General features: G+C 39.0%; 1 protein-coding gene across 1 annotated transcript in view; it reads left to right on the top strand.

Annotated features, from left to right (window-relative positions):
- LOC128645825 (uncharacterized) overlaps positions 1-18819 on the top strand; it is a 111261-nt gene extending 92442 nt beyond the window's left edge. Inside the window, exons 11-12 of the mRNA XM_053699100.1 lie at positions 2535-2699; positions 14020-18819. Of these exons, the coding sequence (XP_053555075.1) occupies positions 2535-2699; positions 14020-17931 (4077 nt within the window). The 3' untranslated portion in view covers positions 17932-18819. The remainder of the gene's footprint in view (positions 1-2534; positions 2700-14019) is intronic.
- The last annotated feature ends 3780 nt before the right edge of the window (positions 18820-22599 follow it).

Genomic DNA, 22599 nt, shown 5'->3' on the forward strand with positions numbered 1-22599 from the left:
AGACTTTGTTACTTTGGTCCCAGCTCTCTGCAGGTCATTCACTAGGTCCCCCTGTGTGGTTCTGGGATGTTTGCTCACCGTTCTTGTGATCATTTTTACCCCACGGGGTGAGATCTTGCGTGAAGCCCCAGATTGAGGGAGATTATCAGTGGTCTTGTATGTCTTCCATTTTCTAATTATTGCTCCCACAGTTGATTCCTTCACACCAAGCTGCTTGCCTATTGCAGATGCAGTCTTCCCAGCCTGGTGCAGGTCTACAATTTTGTTTCTGGTGTCCTTCGACAGCTCTTTGGTCTTCACCATAGTGGAGTTTGGAGTGTGACTGTTTGAGGTTGTGGACAGGTGTCTTTTATACTGATAACAAGTTCAAACAGGTGCCATTAATACAGGTAATGAGTGGAGGACAGATGAGCCTCTTAAAGAAAAAGATACAGGTCTGTGAGAGCCAGAAATCTTGCTTGTTTGTAGGTGACCAAATTCCACCATAATATGCAAACAAATTCTTTCCAAATCAGACAATGTGATTGTCTGGATTTGTTTCCACATTTTGTCTCTCATAGTTGAGGTATACCTATGATGAAAATTACAGGCCTCTCTCATCTTCTTAAGTGGGAGAACTTGCACAATTGGTGGCTGACTAAATATTTTTTGCCCCACTGTGTGTATATATATATATATATATATATATATTTATTTATATTTATATATATACACCTTTATTCATTTTGCCACCATTTCCTGTAACTCTGAATCTTGTGTGTTTTTGAAGGTCCTGCCAAGTTAGAAATAATAAAGCTCTTAAAAAGACATGAAAGTCAAAATTAAGCTTTCATGGGTCAGAGGGTCAGAAAAAGAGTATGCCAATTTAAGAGACTTTTAAGTTTATCTATGTTAACACATTTATTTTGTTCTATTGTATCCTTGTTGAAAAGCATACCTAGCTAGACTCAGGAGCAGCAATGCACTGTTGGTAGTTAGCTAGTTATTGGTGGCTATGCACATATGCCTCTTGCCAATGGTTCAACAGATTTGTTTAGCTAGCTCACAGTACTGCATTGCTGTTCTGGAGCTGATCAAACTTTGACATTGATCACAATCTATTGGTGATTTGTTCCTGATAAAAAAAAATGCTTTATTGTTGAATTGGGAGGTGATTTTCTCAAGTGATCACACTGCTATATTGTATTGTTTCTTAAAAACGCACAACCGCAAATGCGTTTTCAACCAAAAAGCTCATGTAGAGAATCATGTCAGCCTGACCGCTAAATTTAACATTGCACAAGCATTTCTGGTGAAATGCTTGTGCAATGCCGCCCGCTGCATAATCACCACTAGCAAGGGGTGTCAATCATTCCGATCGTATCTAAAAGGTGGCGGATGAGTTAAGGAGCAGCGCCGCAGTCTTATGACCACTGCTTCTTAACTTATGTTTATGGCAAGTTAGAAACATTGCGGGTAGAAAGCAGCATCCACTGCTTAATAAATCTACCCCAATGAGTGTTAACTGCCTGTTTTAAAAGTGGGCAGGCCTCCTGAAACAGATGCATACAATAGCATATACATACCCTGTTAAGGTTACAGGAATGTTCTATTCAAGCAACCCCTATGTTCACTCTGCAAGGAAAATACTCACCTGCATGTGTGACATTCACCTATTGGGGCCGAATTATCAATCTCCGAATGGAGCTTGATGCCCCTTGTTTCCAAACAGAAGTTATGAAGTAGCGGTCTAAAGACCGCTGCTCCATAATTTGTCCACCTGTTCTGAGGCGGTGGACAGAAATCAACCCGATCGAATACGATCAGGTTGATTGACACCCCCCGGCTCGTACATTAATAAATAGGCCCCATAGAGAGAACAATGGAAAATAATCAATTTATTACTTAACTATCCTGCACACCACTGAGAGTGTAACTTCTTTGCTGGCTGTATTTTCTTAGGCTTGTCAATAGCATATACTCCAGTATCTAAACTTTCAGCATAGGTGGCTGTACCACAGACTAAATCAGCTATTTCAATAAAAAAAATAGGAGTAAATGAGCTACTTGTAAACAATGTAATACACTCTAGCAGGTTAAAAGGATCATTGGGAATAATTTAAATGGGATAATTTTTTTAGTTGAACTGTCCCTTTAAATAAGCCCTGGTTTTATTCCATTGTCATATAATGAGACTGCCAAATTCCCTTTGCATTCTGAGCCACTTTGGTGTTCAGTAAGACATAACATGAGATGTGATACACCCATGAGGCACACACTAATTATTCCTTTTAGCATGAACCTTATATGAATGTTATAGAAACTCTGTCAGCTGCCCAATAAGAGTGTGGTTCCAGCAGAAAGAACCAACTTATACATATTACATTATTTTAGTTTCCCTGAAGTTGTGTAGCCATTAAATAACTAATTAGTTTTTTTCTAATCTAAAGAGACAGCTACTAAAGAAGGAACTGTACATCATTTTACATTATTAAAGCAATTACAGTACTTCTTAAAACAAGTTCTGAAAATTAGCCATTGTCCCATTTTTATAGTATGCAGAAGATCAGCTCCTAGAGGTCCAGAAGGAGATTGAAACCTTGCAGGATGCCAGGCAGAACTTGATGCAATTCCTCTGCGAGGATGAAAAGACCTTCCGACTGGAGGAATGTTGCAAAATATTCACTTGCTTCTGTCAGAAGTTTCAGTTGGCTATAAAGGTAGGTTTAGGAAAACATTCAATTCTTTCACATCACCATGACCAGGGAGACCATTGTCCAGCCATTTTGTTTATTAGAAAGTGATACATTAAAGGGGCAGTAAACAATATATTAGTAAAGTCTGTATCACAGACAATGACCTGGATTCCAGTCTGCATTTATTATTAACTTTAAATTAGTGATATTCTTATCAAACCAAAAAAAAATATTTCAATGATTCAGACAGAGCATTTGATTTTTAAAAAGTTTCCAATTTATATTCATTTATATATTTATATTTTTGTATTATCAAATGTATTCGTTCTCATGGCATCCTTTGTGGAAGAAAATGCCTAGATAGGTATCATGCACATGTCTGGAGAACTATATGACAGCTGCTTTTGAGCACTAGATTGCAACAGTCAAGACTGTCAAAACAAATTTTGCAAAATTGCTGCCAGACATGTTCACACTCCTAAACCTACCTACCTACTCTTTAATAAAGGATACATAGAGAACATACGGCTAGATTCCGAGTTTTGCATTATAGTGAAAAAGCAGCGTTATCAGATAATAAAAAGATTTAGGGGCACCGCACACTTCTTTGGCCTTACCGCAAATCAACTTACGCAAATTGCGTATAGTCTTTTTTCTATGGGACTTCCATAGCGCCGGTATTACGAGCTTGTCCTGGGAGGCCAAAAAGTGAGCGGTACACCCTATCCCGTCAAGATTCGTACCGCATTTTAAAGTCAGTAGTTATGAGTTTTACACTACAAAGCTGTAGCATAAAACTCATAACTAAAGTGCTAAAAAGTACACTAACACCCATAAACTACCTATTAACCCCTAAACCGAGGCCCTCCCGCATTGCAAACACTAAAATTAAATTATTAACCCCTAATCTGCCGCTCTGGACATCGCCACCACTATAATAAACATATTAACCCCTAAACCGCCGCACTCCCACCTCGCAAACACTATTTAAATTTTATTAACCCCTAATCTGCTGTCCCTAACATCGCCTCCACCTACCTATATTTATTAACCCCTAATCTGCCACACCCAACGTCGCAGCCACTATATAAAATTTATTAACCCCTAAATCTAAGTCTAACCCTAACACCCCCTAACTTAAATATAATTAAAATCTAAATAAAACCTACAATTAATAACTTAATAATTCCTATTTAAAACTAAATACCTATAAAATAAACCCTAAGCTAGCTACAATATAACTAATAGTTACATTGTATCTAGCTTAAGGTTTATTTTTATTTTACAGGCAAGTTTGTATTTATTTTAACTAGGTACAATAGTTATTAAATAGTTATTAACTATTTTATAACTACCTAGCTAAATAAATACAAATTGACCTGTAAAATAAAACCTAACCTAAGTTACACTAACACCTAACACTTAGCTAAACAAACAAACACTAAATTACCGAAAATAAAAAACTAATTACAAGATTTTTAAACTAATTACACCTAATCCAATAGCCCTATCAAAATAAAAAAAGCCCACCCAAAATAAAAAAACCTAGCCTAAACTAAACAACCAATAGCCCTTAAAAGGGCCTTTTGTGGGGCATTGCCCCAAAGAAATCAGCTCTTTTACCTGTAAAAAAACAAATATACACAACCCCCCCAACAGTAAAACCCACCACCCACACAACCAATCTCCCAAATAAAACCCTAACTAAAAAAAACCTAAGCTCCCCATTGCCCTGAAAAGGGCATTTGGATGAGCATTGCCCTTAAAAGGGCATTTAGCTCTATTGCGGCCCAAAGCCCTAACCTACAAATTAAACCCACCCAATACACTCTTAAAAAATCCTAACACTAACCCCTGAAGATCCACTTACTGGGAGAAGTCTTCATCCAAGCGGCAAGATGTCCTCAACGAAGCCGGCAGAAGTGGTCCTCCAGACGGGCAAAAGTGGTCCTCCAGACGGGGAGAAGTCTTTACCCAGACGGCATCTTCTATCTTCATCCTTCCGACGCAGAGCGGCTCCATCTTCAAGACATCCGGCGCGGAGCATCCTCTTTCAACGACGTCTTCTTGCTGAATGAAGGTTCCTTTAAATGACGTCATCCAAGATGGCGTCCCTTGAATTCCGATTGGCTGATAGAATTCTATCAGACAATCGGAATTATAGGTGAAAAAATTCTATTGGCTGATGCAATCAGCCAATAGGATTGAACTTCAATCCTATTTGCTGATCCAATCAGCCAATAGGATTGAGCTTGCATTCTATTGGCTGATTGGAACAGCCAATAGAATGCAAGCTCTATTGGCTATTGGATCAGCCAATAGGATTGAAGTTCAATCCTATTGGCTGATTGCATCAGCCAATAGGATTTTTTCACCTTTAATTCCGATTGGCTGATAGAATGCTATCAGCCAATCGGAATTCAAGGGACGCTATCTTGGATGACGTCATTTAAAGGAACCTTCATTCAGCAAGAAGACGTCATTGGAAGAGGATGCTCCACGCCGGATGTCTTGAAGATGGAGCCGCTCCGCGTCGGAAGGATGAAGAAAGAAGGTGCCGTCTGGGTGAAGACTTCTGCCCATCTGGATGACCACTTCTGCCCGTCTGGAGGACCACTTCTGCCGGCTTCATTGAGGACATCATGCCGCTTGGATGAAGACTTTTCCCGGTAAGTGGATCTTTGGGGGTTAGTGTTAGGATTTTTTAAGGGTGTATTGGGTGGGTTTTATTTTTAGGTTAGGGCTTTTGGCCGCAATAGAGCAAAATTCCCTTTTAAGGGCAATGACCATCCAAATGCCCTTTTCAGGGCAACGGGGAGCTAGGTTTTTTTAGTTAGGGTTTTATTTGGGGGGTTGGTTGTGTGGGTGGTGGGTTTTACTGTTGGGGGGTTGTGTGTATTTTTTTTAACAGGTAAAAAAGCTGATTTCTTTGGGGCAATGCCCCGCAAAAGGCCCTTTTAAGGGCTATTGGTAGTTTAGTTTAGGCTAGGGTTTTTTTTTAATTTTGGGTGGGCTTTTTCTTCTGTTATGTGTGATCAGTCCACGGGTCATCATTACTTCTGGAATATAACTCCTCCCCAACAGGAAATGCAAGAGGATTCACCCAGCAGAGCTGCATATAGCTCCTCCCCTCTACGTCAGTCTCAGTCATTCTCTTGCACCCAACGACTAGATAGGATGTGTGAGAGGACTATGGTGATTATACTTAGTTTTTATGACTTCAATCAAAAGTTTGTTATTTTAAAATAGCACCGGAGCGTGTTATTACTTCTCTGGCAGAGTTTGAGGAAGAATCTGACAGAGATTTTTTACTATGATTTTAACCGGAGTCGTTAAGATCATATTGCTGTTCTCGACCATCTGAGGGAGGTAAAGGCTTCAGATCAGGGGACAGCGGGCAGATGAATCTGCATTGAGGTATGTGGCAGTTTTTATTTTCTGAATGGAATTGATGAGAAAAGCCTGCCATACCGTTAAAATGACATGTATGTATACACTTCAGTATTCTGGGGATGGTATTTCACCGGAACTACTGTGTTAAGGTCACTAATCCTTTTAATAACTATTCTCATGTTAAACGTTTTTGCTGGAATGTAGAATCGTTTACATTGCTGAGGTACTGTGTGAATAAATGTTTGGGCATTATTTTCCACTTGGCAGTTTTTTGCTTTAATTGTGACAGTTTCGTTTCTCTTCACTGCTGTGTGGGAGAGGGAGGGGCCGTTTTTGGCGCTCTTTGCTACGCATCAAAAAATTCCAGTCAGCTACTTTTATATGTCCTGCATGATCCGGTTCATCTCTGACAGATCTCAGGGGTCTTCAAACTTCTTTGAAGGGAGGTAAATTCTCTCAGCAGAGCTGTGAGAATTCTTATAGTGACTGTGTATAAAAAACGTTGTTTTGTTTTCTTATGTACAAATTTAATTAGTGTTGTTTTTTACTAATGGGAACAAACCTTTGCTAAAAGTTGTGTTGTTTTAAAATTTGATGCAATAACTGTTTTTCAGTTCATTATTTCAACTGTCATTTAATCGTTAGTACCTCTTTGAGGCACAGTACGTTTTTTGCTAAAAAAGATTATAACCAAGTTGTAAGTTTTTTGCTAGTGTGTTAAACATGTCTGACTCAGAGGAAGATATCTGTGTCATTTGTTCCAATGCCAAGGTGGAGCCCAATAGAAATTTATGTACTAACTGTATTGATGCTACTTTAAATAAAAGTCAATCTGTACAATGTGAACAAATTTCACCAAACAGCGAGGGGAGAGTTATGCCGACTAACTCGCCTCACGCGACAGTACCTGCATCTCCCGCCCGGGAGGTGCGTGATATTTTGGCGCCTAGTACATCTGGGCGGCCATTACAGATAACATTACAAGATATGGCTACTGTTATGACTGAAGTTTTGTCTAAATTACCTGAACTAAGAGGCAAGCGTGATCACTCTGGGGTGAGAACAGAGTGCGCTGACAATGCTAGGGCCATGTCTGATACTGCGTCACAGCTCGCAGAGCATGAGGACGGAGAGCTTCATTCTGTGGGTGACGGTTCTGATCCAAACAGATTGGACTCAGATATTTCAAATTTTAAATTTAAATTGGAGAACCTCCGTGTACTACTAGGGGAGGTCTTAGCAGCTCTCAACGATTGTAACACTGTTGCAATACCAGAGAAACTGTGTAGGTTGGATAAATACTTTGCGGTACCGGCGAGTACTGACGTTTTTCCTATACCTAAGAGACTAACTGAAATTGTTACTAAGGAGTGGGATAGACCCGGTGTGCCGTTCTCACCCCCTCCAATATTTAGAAAGATGTTTCCAATAGACGCCACCACTCGGGACTTATGGCAAACGGTCCCCAAGGTGGAGGGAGCAGTTTCTACTTTAGCTAAGCGTACCACTATCCCGGTGGAGGATAGCTGTGCTTTCTCAGATCCAATGGATAAAAAATTAGAGGGTTACCTTAAGAAAATGTTTGTTCAACAAGGTTTTATATTACAACCCCTTGCATGTATCGCGCCGATTACGGCTGCGGCAGCATTTTGGATTGAGTCGCTTGAAGAGAACCTTAGTTCCTCTACGCTAGACGACATTACGGACAGGCTTAGAGTCCTTAAACTAGCTAATTCTTTCATTTCGGAGGCCGTAGTACATTTAACCAAACTTACGGCTAAGAACTCAGGATTCGCCATACAGGCACGCAGGGCACTGTGGCTAAAATCCTGGTCAGCTGATGTTACTTCTAAGTCCAAATTACTTAATATACCTTTCAAGGGGCAGTCCTTATTCGGGCCCGGTTTGAAAGAAATTATCGCTGACATTACGGGAGGTAAGGGCCACGCCCTACCTCAAGACAAGGCCAAAGCTAAGGCTAGACAGTCTAATTTTCGTCCCTTTCGGAATTTCAAAACAGGAGCAGCATCAACCTCCACTGCACCAAAACAGGAAGGAGCTGTTGCTCGTTACAGGCAAGGCTGGAAGCCTAACCAGTCCTGGAACAAAAGCAAGCAGGCCAGGAAACCTGCTGCTGCCCCAAAGACAGCATGAACCGAGAGCCCCCGATCCGGGACCGGATCTAGTAGGGGGCAGACTCTCTCTCTTCGCCCAGGCCTGGGCAAGAGATGTTCAGGATCCCTGGGCACTAGAGATCATATCTCAGGGATACCTTCTAGACTTCAAATTATCTCCCCCAAGAGGGAGATTTCATCTGTCAAGGTTGTCAACAAACCAGATAAAGAAAGAAGCGTTTCTACGCTGCGTACAAGATCTGTTAACAATGGGAGTGATCCATCCGGTTCCGTGGTCGGAACAAGGACAAGGGTTCTACTCAAACCTGTTTGTGGTTCCCAAAAAAGAGGGAACTTTCAGGCCAATCTTAGATTTAAAGACTCTAAACAAATTCCTAAGAGTTCCATCGTTCAAAATGGAAACTATTCGGACAATTTTACCCATGATCCAAGAGGGTCAGTACATGACCACAGTGGATTTAAAGGATGCTTACCTTCACATACCGATCCACAAAGATCATCACCGGTATCTAAGGTTTGCCTTCTTAGACAGGCACTACCAGTTTGTAGCTCTTCCATTCGGATTGGCTACGGCTCCAAGAATCTTCACAAAGGTTCTGGGTGCCCTTCTAGCGGTACTAAGACCGCGAGGGATTTCGGTAGCTCCGTACCTAGACGACATTCTAATACAAGCTTCAAGCTTTCAAACTACCAAGTCTCATACAGAGTTAGTTCTGGCATTTCTAAGGTCGCATGGATGGAAAGTGAACGAAAAGAAGAGTTCTCTCTTTCCTCTCACAAGAGTTCCATTCTTGGGGACTCTTATAGATTCTGTAGAAATGAAGATTTACCTGACAGAAGACAGGTTAACAAAACTTCAAAATGCATGCCGCGTCCTTCATTCCATTCAACACCCGTCAGTAGCTCAATGCATGGAGGTGATCGGCTTAATGGTAGCGGCAATGGACATAGTACCTTTTGCACGCCTACACCTCAGACCGCTGCAACTATGCATGCTAAGTCAGTGGAATGGGGATTACTCAGATTTGTCCCCTACTCTGAATCTGAATCAAGAGACCAGAAATTCTCTTCTATGGTGGCTTCATCGGCCACACCTGTCCAGGGGAATGCCATTCAGCAGGCCAGACTGGACAATTGTAACAACAGACGCCAGCCTACTAGGTTGGGGCGCTGTCTGGAATTCTCTGAAGGCTCAGGGACTATGGAATCAGGAGGAGAGTCTCCTTCCAATAAACATTCTGGAATTGAGAGCAGTTCTCAATGCCCTTCTGGCTTGGCCCCAGTTAATAACTCGGGGGTTCATCAGGTTTCAGTCGGACAACATCACGACTGTAGCTTACATCAACCATCAGGGAGGGACAAGAAGCTCCCTAGCAATGATGGAAGTATCAAAGATAATTCGCTGGGCAGAGTCTCACTCTTGCCACCTGTCAGCAATCCACATCCCGGGAGTGGAGAACTGGGAGGCGGATTTCTTGAGTCGCCAGACTCTTCATCCGGGGGAGTGGGAACTTCATCCGGAGGTCTTTGCCCAAATACTTCGACGTTGGGGCAAACCAGAGATAGATCTCATGGCGTCTCGCCAGAACGCCAAACTTCCTCGCTACGGGTCCAGATCCAGGGATCCGGGAGCAGTTCTGATAGATGCTTTGACAGCACCTTGGAACTTCAGGATGGCTTATGTGTTTCCACCCTTCCCGCTGCTTCCTCGATTGATTGCCAAAATCAAACAGGAGAGAGCATCAGTAATTCTAATAGCACCTGCTTGGCCACGCAGGACTTGGTATGCAGATCTAGTGGACATGTCATCCTGTCCGCCTTGGTCTCTACCTCTAAGACAGGACCTTCTGATACAGGGTCCATTCAAACATCAAAATCTAACTTCTCTGAAGCTGACTGCTTGGAAATTGAACGCTTGATTTTATCAAAACGTGGTTTTTCTGAGTCGGTTATTGATACCCTGATTCAGGCTAGGAAGCCTGTTACCAGAAGGATTTACCATAAAATATGGCGGAAATACCTATACTGGTGCGAATCCAAAGGTTACTCCTGGAGTAAGGTTAGGATCGCTAGGATATTGTCTTTTCTACAAGAAGGTTTAGAAAAGGGTTTATCAGCTAGTTCATTAAAGGGACAGATTTCAGCTCTGTCCATCTTGTTACACAGACGTCTGTCAGAAAATCCAGACGTCCAGTCCTTTTGTCAGGCTTTAGCTAGGATCAAGCCTGTGTTTAAAGCTGTTGCTCCACCATGGAGTTTAAACTTAGTTCTTAACGTTTTACAGGGTGTTCCGTTTGAACCCCTTCATTCCATTGATATAAAAATGTTATCTTGGAAAGTTCTGTTTTTAATGGCTATTTCCTCGGCTCGAAGAGTCTCTGAGTTATCAGCCTTACATTGTGATTCCCCTTATCTGATTTTTCACTCAGACAAGGTAGTTCTGCGTACTAAACCTGGGTTCTTACCTAAGGTAGTCACTAACAGGAACATCAATCAAGAGATTGTTGTCCCATCCTTGTGTCCAAATCCTTCTTCAAAGAAGGAACGTCTTTTACACAATCTGGATGTAGTTCGTGCCCTCAAGTTCTACTTGCAGGCAACTAAAGATTTTCGCCAAACTTCTTCCTTGTTTGTCGTTTACTCTGGACAGAGGAGAGGTCAAAAAGCTTCTGCTACCTCTCTCTCTTTTTGGCTTCGTAGCATAATACGTTTAGCCTATGAGACTGCTGGACAGCAGCCTCCTGAAAGAATTACAGCTCACTCCACTAGAGCTGTGGCTTCCACTTGGGCCTTTAAGAATGAGGCCTCTGTTGAACAGATTTGCAAGGCTGCAACTTGGTCTTCGCTTCATACTTTTTCCAAATTTTACAAATTTGACACTTTTGCTTCTTCGGAGGCTATTTTTGGGAGAAAGGTTCTTCAGGCAGTGGTTCCTTCTGTATAATGAGCCTGCCTATCCCTCCCGTCATCCGTGTACTTTTGCTTTGGTATTGGTATCCCAGAAGTAATGATGACCCGTGGACTGATCACACATAACAGAAGAAAACATAATTTATGCTTACCTGATAAATTCCTTTCTTCTGTTGTGTGATCAGTCCACGGCCCGCCCTGTTTTAAGGCAGGTAAATATCTTTTAAATTATACTCCAGTCACCACTTCACCCTTGGTTACTCCTTTCTCGTTGTTTCTTGGTCGAATGACTGGGACTGACGTAGAGGGGAGGAGCTATATGCAGCTCTGCTGGGTGAATCCTCTTGCATTTCCTGTTGGGGAGGAGTTATATTCCAGAAGTAATGATGACCCGTGGACTGATCACACAACAGAAGAAAGGAATTTATCAGGTAAGCATAAATTATGTTTTTTATTTTGATAGGGCTATTAGATTAGGTGTAATTAGTTTAAAGATCTTTTAATTTGTTTTTTATTTTCTGTAATTTAGTGTTGTTGTTTTTTTGTAATTTAGCTAATTGTTTTTAATTTAGTTCATTGTATTTAATTTAGGGAATTTATTTAATTGTAGGGTTAGGTTAGGTGTTAGTGTAACTTAGGTTAGGTTTTATTTTTCAGGTCAATTTGTATTTATTTTAGCTAGGTAGTTATTACATAGTTAATAACTATTTAGTAACTATTCTACCTAGTTCAAATAAATACAAATTTGCCTGTAAAATAAAAATAAACCCTAAGCTAGCTACAATGTAACTATTAGTTATATTGTAGCTATTTTAGGGTTTATTTTAAAGGTAAGTATTTAGTTTTAAATAAGAATTATTTAGTTAATGATAGTAAGTTTTATTTATATTTATTTTAATTATATTTAAGTTAGGGGGTGTTAGGGTTAGACTTAGGTTTAGGGGTTAATAAATATAATATAGGGGCAGCAGATTAGGGGTTAATAAGTGTAGGTAGGTGGCGGCGATGTTAGGGGCAGCAGATTAGGGGTTAATAATATTTAACTAGTGTTTGCGAGGCGGGAGTGCGGTGGTATAGGGGTTAATATGTTTATTATAGTGGCGGCGTGGTTGGGGGCGGCAGATTAGGGGTTAATAAGTGTAGGTAGATGGCGTGATGTTAGGGGCTGCAGATTAGGGGTTAATAAGTGTAAGATTAGGGGTGTTTAGACTCGGGGTTCATGTTAGGGTGTTAGGTGTAAACATAAAATGTGTTTCCCCATAGGAATCAATGGGGCTGCGTTACTGAGATTTACGCTGCTTTATTGCAGGTGTTAGACTTTTTCTCAGCCGGTTCTCCCCATTGATGTCTATGGGGAAATTGTGCGCGAGCACATACAACCAGCTCACCGCTGACTTAAGCAGCGCTGGTATTGGAGTGCGGTATGGAGCTCAATTTTGCTCTATGCTCACTTCTTGCCTTTTAACGCCGGGTTTGTAAAAACCTGTAATACCAGCGCTGTAGGAAAGTGAGCGGTGAGGATAACGTGCAAGTTAGTACCGCACCCCTCATAACGCAATCTAACGTAATCTAGCCAAAAGTAAATATCATAATAGAAGTCAATTGGAAATCTTTTTTTGTTGTTTAAATTGTATACTATCTAAACTATCATGTTTAATTTTGACATGAATGTCCCTTTAAAAAAATTGGTCAGGTGCTTATTTTTCTAGTGATTTAATAGTGAATATGCTCATGAATTTGTTTCAGTAACCTAGGACCACTGGATGATTTACGTACCTTCACTCCTTAGACAATTAGCTTTATTTATGACACTGGTTTGTTTTATTGGTAATATTTGTGAGTTCCAAGTGAATTAAGAAAAGTGATTAATTAAAGGAAAAATTAAAGCCAACATATCTATTAAAGGGACAGTACACTGTAAAATTGTTTTTCCATTAATGTATTTTAAATGACTTGTTATACCAACTGCAGAGTATAAAATATTTGAGAAATTCCATTTTCATGCTTATTTGTGTATATGAAGTAGCTGATTTTGTGCTTTGAAACCACAGACTATTACAATGGTTTGAACTTAAAGGTGATATCAGATCTTATTATGTTCTAAGTTTGTGTAAACAGACTTGCTTCCTTATCTTTTATTTGGCTGGAACACCAAAGCTCAATACATAGAGAGAACAATGGAAAATTATTATTTTATTACTTAAAGGACCAGTCAACACATTAGATTTGCATAATCAACAAATGCAAGATAACAAGACAATGCAATAGCACTTAGTCTGAACTGTAAATGAGTAGTCAATTTTTTTATAACAAATTTCAAAGTTATGTATATTTCCACTCCCCTTGTACCATGTGATAGCAATCAGCCAATCACAAATGCGTATACGTATAGTCTGTGAATTCTTGCACGTGCTCAGTAGGATCTGGTGACTCAAAAATTGTAAATATAAAAGACTGTGCACATTTTTTTTAATGGAAGTAAATTGGAAAGTTGTTTAAAATGACATGCTGTATCTGAATCATGAAAATGTAAATTTAACCTGAGTATCCCTTTAACTGTCCTGCATCCCACTGAGAGTGTACTCTCTTCTGCTGGCTGTGAATACTTAGGCTATTCAATAGCCTATACTCCAGTATTAATTTGTTCAGTATAGGTGGCGGTACCACAGGCTAAATCTGCCATTTCAAATTCTGAAATAGGAGTAACGGAGCTACTTGTAACCAATTTAATACACTCTAGCAGGTTAAAAGGATCATTGGGAATAATTTAAAGGGGAGAACATTTTTGGGTGAACTGTCCCTTTAATATTTTGTAATCATGAGGTGAACATTTTGAGAATCCTGAAATAAAAATCCTATTTTAAAACTTTCACAGCTATTAACCTATATGATTTATGTTCCTGCAGGAAAATAGGGATAGGGAACTGGAGGAACAGAGGCGACAAAAATGGGAGAAGGAACGTTTACAGAAGAGACATTCCATGGCTATCTGCAGTTCACTGGAGTGTCGTAAGGTTGAGGATGACCTGGAACTTACCTTGGAAAGGAACTTACGTAATGTTTTTAGGCCTAGCAGGCTACGTCTGTGTAGAATGCGCACTTTGAGTTCAAGCTCTCCTAGTACTATAATACATCAAAGGCATAATTTTGAAAACATCCAAGAATTTTGTGATGAAAAGGATGCTCAAAAAATACGAGAAGTCTCAGAACGAGTGCTGAATCAGCAAATGGCTTATACAATGTACAAAGACATGAACTCTACAAATAGCATCAATGAATTCAGCTTATACTCTACAACTGAAATACACTCAGAGAAACTATGTCAGTCACTAGTCAATTCAAATTCCTGTGTAGTAAAGCAGGAGTCTGAGAACCTCGGACAATCAGAACCCAAATCCAGTAGCCAATTACAAGCACTGTCTGACCCTTCAAACTTCTCATTATTCACAACTAGACATGGAGATTCTACTCCAACATTATCACAGCCTTGCACAGATAACGGCAGTCAATCAACAGAACATGAAAGATCTGAGGCCCATGCCCAAGAACTAAACCAGGCTGCCTCTTACACCAAAGCACAGTTAAAAACACAGTGTGAACCTGAGATCGCAAGTCAGTCACCAGCACAGCATGGATTTAATAATCTTTCTGGAATAAGGATTCAACAATCATTAGCCCATACGGCCAGGCACTCATTAGCCTTCCCTCAACAAGAAGCTCAACTTTTTACAGAGGCCAGTAGCCTAGTACCAAGACAATTTGCATGGAAGACAACAATTCAGTTTTCAAATCAACTTTTAACTGAGACTCCAATTCAAAAACTATATGGGCTTGCTAATAAAACCTCATACATACAAAATACTAGAAAACCGAGAAACGATCAAATTAAGCTGGAACCTGCCATCCATGGCCAATCACCACAGCAACAGCTTGAAAATCAGGCCCAAAATCAATTACCATCCCAGTTTAGACTTCAAGAATCAGCATCTAAGTTTGCACCCGAGACCACAAGCCAGTCAACTCAACATGGAGCAGAGTTTACAAGTCCAGCATTATATCACCATGGACTTGAGAAAGTAAGACAAAGAAATCATATATTTGATGTTCCAAGGCATTCAATTTCACAGTTTGAACCTGATGTCTTCAGACAAACATTTTCTGACTGTAGATCTGACGCATACAGCCAAACACTATTACACACTGGAGCTGAATCTAATAAACTCAGAAAACAAATTGCTCAGTCTGAATCAGGCGATCTCAGACAAATATTAGCTGTCACTGGATCTGATTCTTTAGATCCACTACAAGCACTGAATGGACTTCAGATACCAAGTTCATCAATTGCACAGCTTATAACTGAGTCCTCAAGTCATCCATTAGACCTAGTTATACCTAAAAGTTTGAGACAATCAATTGGCATGTCTGCACTTGATACCTCCAGGGAAACACTGCCTCCATGTAAATCAGATTCTCGTAAACTGCCACTATGGTATCCCAGACCCACAACACAGACAATCACTCATGGGATATCTCTAGCTCACCCTCAATCAAATACTTCCAAACAACTGCTAGCTGAGACTGAATCAGATACATCCATACAACAATTAGGGCAACCCAAGTTAGATTGTCAGAAGCAATTACTAGTTCAGCCTCAATCAAATACAATAAGCCAGCCTCTAGCTGAGACAGGATCATATACTTCTTATCAGCTACTAACTTCAACTGAGCCATATATTTGCAGACAACAACTGACTCAACCTCAGTCAGATACATTCATAAAACTGCGAGATCAATCTCATTCCGATACTACAAAACAGCTTCTAGCTGAGAGTGAATCAGATTCTCCTGGGCAAAGACTAGCTAAACATGAATCAGATATATACAGACAAGAATTACCTCAACAAACAGTTGATGTTTCCAAGCAACTATCTGAGACTGAATCAGATACTCCCAAACAACTAATTTTGCTTGAGTCAGATACTTGCATACAATCATTAGCACAACCTAACTCTCAAGGTATTCTCAAGGAACTGTCAGCTGAAGCCAATTGTGACTCCAGGCAACAACTAGATCAACCTCAATCAGATATTCCCAGACAAATTCTAGCTGAGATTGAATCAAATACTCCTAAACGACAAACACAGTCTGAATCAGATACTTACAAACAGCCAATGGTCCAGCCTGACTTAGTTGCACAGCAAACATTAGACCACTCTGGTCCAATTCAATCACAAGTCCAGCTTGCACCTGATATCTCAGGTCTGTTACTATTACAACATACACATGAGATCCACATTCAATCACTAGGTCATTCTGAGTCTCCTATACCCCACAGTTATAAAGACAAAGATGAAGAAGTTATATCCTGTAAATCAGTATGCCCATTGTTAGACCATTGTGAACATAATAATTACCAGCAAGTACAAACTCAGACTCAGACTCAATGTGAAATCAGCAACATTCATCTGGCCCAACATCAACACGAAAGTCGCAGACAATCATTAACATCACAGTCTGAATCTGTAATCTCCAGCGATAAATTGGCATTATTTGAACTAGAAAAATCCAGGAAATCTCAAGATAATTGTAAATTAGATACCAATAATCAAACATTACAGCAGCGGTGTACTTCAGTAATTGAGCTTGGGAATATTTGCTGCCATCTTGAAGACCAAAATCAAAATGAAAATATGAGTCAGTCTGTATCCCCATGTGCTTCTAAAAATGCCAATCAATTACTAGCCCAGTCTAGGAGGGGATCATCCAACAAGTCTCAATCTGAGCTTGTTCCTCACTCTGCGACCCAATCACAAACCCAGTCTTGGATGGGATCAACCAGCAAGTTGCAATCTGAGCTTGAGTCTCACTCTGCAAACCAATTACTAGCTCAGTCAATGCCTGAACCTTGTAAACATTCACTATACAAGTCTACGAGTTTTACAACTAGAATTCCACCAAGAGAGACTTTAGCCTTTAAAAAGCAGATACGGACTAAAGAAACAAATTTTCAGATTTCATCACCACAAGAGAAGCTAAAAGAATCCAGGAGGGAACCAAACAAAGCATCAAGGACTACACCTAACTATAAGTCATTTGCCAAGACTGTCAAACAGGATTGTCCTATGGCACAAAAGGAATCTCCAAGCCCATGTGCCAAATGGAAGAGAGAATTGCAAAACTCTTCTGACAAATTGGTAGGATCAAAAAAGGAAATAAGCACAGATAATAGCAGTTTGGAGAGTTTCTCAAATAGTTTGGTGAGCAAGAAATCAGATCATCAGAGGACACCCATATTAAAAAGAAGTGTAACTAGCACAAAAAGGCCTCACAGTGACTTAGGATTTGGAGTTAGAAGGGTTCACTTAACTAAAGAAGCAGCTGCAGTAAGTTATCAGGGACCAGGGGGTCTAAACCAAAATATGTCTATCCATAAACAGGAGCAGAAGGAATCCAGGATTGGGAAGATTACACACAAAGTAAATCTGCATAGCGCTGAGCCACTGAAAATAGCCACGGCCAAAATTATTGAGAGTCCCAAAGACAAAAAGGAAACCCTTCCTCTAAATATTGAACATGGCAAAGTATCTGAGAATAAAAGCAGCCCTACTGTAACTTCTAGACGCCATGTATCTGTACCTCAAAAGCCTGCAGACAACTCCTGGCGTACCCCGGAGTCCAAGAAAGAATCAGATTGGACTTCATCAATTAACACTAAGAAATCTGTAGCTGTTGCACGTATGGCAGTTCACGTTATTAACTCCTCCCTACCTCGTAGGGTGAGGAATTCACACCTGGAAGCCTCACCAATCTGGAGGTGAGAATAAAACAGGGATAAGACTGTCTTACATAAATGGCGCCTGGAATCAGGAGCTTTCCATGGATAATATATATTCTGTTTGTGTACTAGTGCCTTTGGTACGAGAAAAGACAGATTATCACATTTGTTTTGTTTTTTTAAATAAATCTGCCATCAGTTATTGCTCTTGAAGATGTATGGAAAATATTGTGGCAACCTCATATTCTGTGTGCTAAATCAAGGAGGGACTGGTATACCATTTATATTGCTCACTTGCAAGAATTTCTACCTCTTTTTCTCTCGCTGTCCATCTAATCTCATAAGTCCAACAGTTCTTTAACTTAATACAATTTTAGAGACATAATTCCAAACAGGTTTTTATCCTTAACACCATTGATGTGGCCTGAAGTGTTTTATATTATTTTTTATATATATGTTGTGCTCCACATACACAAAAATATTATTGATAGGCTGATATGGCAAGTCTCATAGGCAGCACCAAGATCAGAAGTGTATTAAACTTTTTTCCTAATATTTTATGTTTTGATGGGAAATAAAAGTAAATGAATAACTGTGCTAGTTTTTCCTTTTCATAATGATCTGTAGAACTGAAACAGCACTTTTGAACACTAATGTAACATTATGTTTGAATGGATTAATATTTGTGTGTATTTATTATATATATTCTTGTAACTATTTAAATATGACATGTGAAGAGTAGCTCAGATGTTATTTATTTCATTTTCCAAATGTGCCTTGATAATTATAACAAACGTTATTTTCCCCTTTTGCCTTAGTTCTCTATAACTTCATTTTTATTTTTGTGTGGCAAATATTGTGTGACTAATAGAAGAAAGATGTACAGAGACATGTATAATTAATAAATAAATCAATGGATGATACAAACTATTATCTGTCTTGCCAGTGCTTCTATCATAATTAAACCTCAGAGCTTACTTGAATTTACATTTAATGATTTAATATAATAATTTAAGGTATACATGTGATCACAATGTGGGGCTTGTGCACTAAAGGATACAAATTTCATTTCATTTTGTTGACAGAACCATTACCTAACAAATGTCATCAAATAGGAATTAAAGGGATAGTAAAGCCAACATTAAACATTCATTATTCAGATAGACCATAAAATTAACTTCTATTATCAAATGTTCTTTGTTTCTTTGATATCCTTTGTTGAAGGAGCTGCATTGCACTATTGGGAGCTAGATTAACACATCTGGTGAGCCAATGACAAGTAGCATATATGTGCATCCACAATCAGCAGCTAGCTCCCAGTAGTACATTGCTCCTTTTAAGACTACCTAGGTATGTTTTTTAACAAAGAATACCAAGAGAACTAAGCATTTTTTATAATAGAAATGAAGTTGTTTACAATTTCATGATCCCATCTAAATAGTTTTGTTTCATTTTAACTTTACTGTCTTTTTAAGGAAAATGTATTCAGGTTGCAGGTGCCCAATATCTTACTGGAAAGTCCAGTATTTCAATTTGCTGGTCAGGAAAATATATGTAAAGAACTAGACACTTAAAGGGACAGTCAACACAAAAATTGTTGTTTAAAAAGATAGATACTACCCATTCCCCAGCTTTGCACACAAAAAACATGCACAAAAAACATAGTTATATTAACATACTTTATAACCTTTAAAGAGATACAAAACACAATTTTTTTTTCTTTCATTATTGAGATAGAGCATGCAATTTTAATCAACTTTCTAATTTATTCCTATTATCTATTTTTGTTCGTTCTCTTGCTATCTTTATTTGAAAAAGCAGGAATGGAAGGTTAAGAGCCAGCCCATTTTTGGTTCAGAACCTTGGTAGAGCTTGCTGATTGGTTTGCTACATTTAGTAACCAATCAGCAAGCACTACCCAGGTGCTGAAATAAAAACAGGCCAGCTTTTAAGCTTACACTCCTGCTTGTTCAAATAAAGATAGCATGAGAATGAAGAAAAAATGATATTAGGAGTAAATTAGAAAGTTGCTTAAAATTGCATGCTCTGCTTCATAACAGCAGTTATGAAGCAGCGGTCACAAAGACCGCTGCTCCATAACCTGTCCACCTGCTCTGAATACGGCAAGCGTATTGCTCGCCGTATTCAGCGAGGCCTGTCGGACCTGATCCGCACTGTCGGATCAGGTCCGACAGACCTTGATAACTTGGGGCCTCTATCTGAATCATTAAAGAAAAAAATTGGGTTTAGTATCCCTTTAAACCTCTAAATTTTTGTCTGTTTCTTAGTCCCTAAATACAGCCCCATGATCACATGCTTTTGTATTTGCTTTTCACATCAGGGGAAGCTAGTTCATGTGAGCCATATAGATAACATTGTGCTGACGCCCATAGCACTATATGGCTTAAATGCAAGTCAATAGGTAAAGTCATGTGACTTAGGTAAAGTCAATAGGTAAAGTCAGAGGATGCTTAGAAACAAGTCAATCACAGAGGTAAAAATTGTATTAATATAACCATGTTTTCTGTGCAAAACTGGGGAATGGGTAATAAAGGGATTATCTATCTTTTAAAACAATAAAAAAAATTGGAGTTGACTGTCCCTTTAACTGATCTGGCTTATGTGAGCATATAGCTGAAAAGGTTTGTATAAAGCATAGCTCTGACCTGCTTTGCCTCATTATCAGTTGTCTAGTACTTTTGCAGAGGACAGATAGCAAAATTAAGCTTTCTGAACATCCAGAGATGTTCTGTAAAAACTTTAAGAGGAATTGTTAAAGAAATTGTGAAGCTTCAACTATAGTTTTAAACAAGGAATGTTCACACCATTTATTATGCCTATAGATGGCACAAGGGGAAAAGACAACTTGAACATTCTTAGGGCTCGATGATTGAAAGCTCTCTGGGCTGGCGAGATTATTAATGAATGCTCGCCAGTCCTTCTATTTCCCTGGTGGAATGATCTAAATCCATTTTTACCCTGAAAACAGGGTTTTTCGCTAAGGGGCGTATACTGCATTTTCATATGAAATGTGCACAACAAAATTCGTATTTTTAAACATTATACAAAACAAATATTTGAACCATTCACACAAAAATAAGCAGGGAAAAATTGTATTGTTAAGGTGCATCAAAAATCGTAACAAAATTCTTCACCAAAAATCGTATGTTAACAAAAAAGTAAAATTAGTATGTAATTACACAGGAATAAATCAAATTAAATATGCACAGTGTAAATCGTAATTGTAGTACACTGGATGTGCAAAAATCACGCAGAAATTTGAATTTATAAATACAAAATGCACAGCGTAATTGTTGTTTTTTCGTAAAATGGGCTGAACATGGGCTTTCCATGGGCGCATATGACAATGTCTCACTAATCCCAGCGTAATTCTATAAAGATTTTTGCACTGCAGATATCACAGTTTTTTCTCGCCAACTAAAAGGTGGCGAGCTTTTCTCAAAACAATACGAACACTTATAACCCCAATAGAAAAAGGAAGTGCATACTAAAATATAGGCGAATGTAAGATGCTATAAGCAGAAAGCAGCGTAATGTGAGTTATATTGGCTGCAGGATTTTAATTTTAAAGTGCTCCCCCTGCTCCCTGATAACTTCGCACTAAGGAGCGAAGTTTCCCTAACAAGCGAGCTCCAATACTTTTAAAAGGAGCCATCTTGCAACTCGCAGGGACTGCCCCTTTTTTACGATCATTGCACCGGGGCAGCCCTGCGAGTGTCAGCGAGAAAAAGAAGGTTTGAGCTAGCGAAGATTATATCATCGAGCTCTTAGTCTCAGTTTATTGGCAAAGGTGGTATATAGTCTAATTCCATGGGTCACAGAAACTGGGAAGAAATTATAGAGGAAACAATATCAATATCAGGTCACATAGGTTATTTGGAAATTATGGTGTAATGACTCTTTAGCATTCAAAAAATTGTCTGAATTGATGGCCAATTCACCACAAAAGTTGCTCAGTAAAGTTGTACTTACATGAGATGTTTTATAATTCCTATGCTATCAATTCAGCCAGTTTATTGCATATGCTGCTTAAAGTAACAATGTGCTCTGCATATTGTTGCACTTGACATGTGTTACCAAAAATTAAAGTGAATGTTAACTCTCATGAATTAGTGCCCAGTTTTTAACCCCTCAGTGACCACAGCACTTTTCAATTTTCTTACTGTTTGGGACCAGGGCTATTTTTACATTTCTGTGGTGTTTGTGTTTAGCTGTAATTTTCCTCTTACTCATTTACTGTACCCACAGATATTATATACCGTTTCTCTCGCCATTAAATTGACTTTCTAAAGATACCATTATTTTCATCATATCTTATAATTTACTATAAAAAATATAAAATATCATGAAAAAATGGAAAAAAACACTTTTTATAACTTTGACCCCCAAAATCTGTTACACATCTACAACCACCAAAAAAACACCCATGCTGAATAGTTTCTAAATGTTGTCCTGAGTTTAGAAATACCCAATGTTTACAAGTTCTTTGCTATTTCCAAACCATTTTTTTTTTCAAAATTAGTGATAGTTACATTGGAACACTGATATCTGCCAGGAATCCCTGAATAACCCTTCACATGTATATATTTTTTTTTTAGTAGACAACTCAAAGTATTGATCTAGGCCCATTTATATTTCATGCCACCATTTCACCGCCAAATGCAATCAAATAGAAAAAATAGTTTACTTT

Source organism: Bombina bombina, chromosome 1 (genome assembly GCF_027579735.1).
Source record: "Bombina bombina isolate aBomBom1 chromosome 1, aBomBom1.pri, whole genome shotgun sequence".
NCBI classification, from domain to species: Eukaryota; Metazoa; Chordata; class Amphibia; order Anura; family Bombinatoridae; genus Bombina; species Bombina bombina.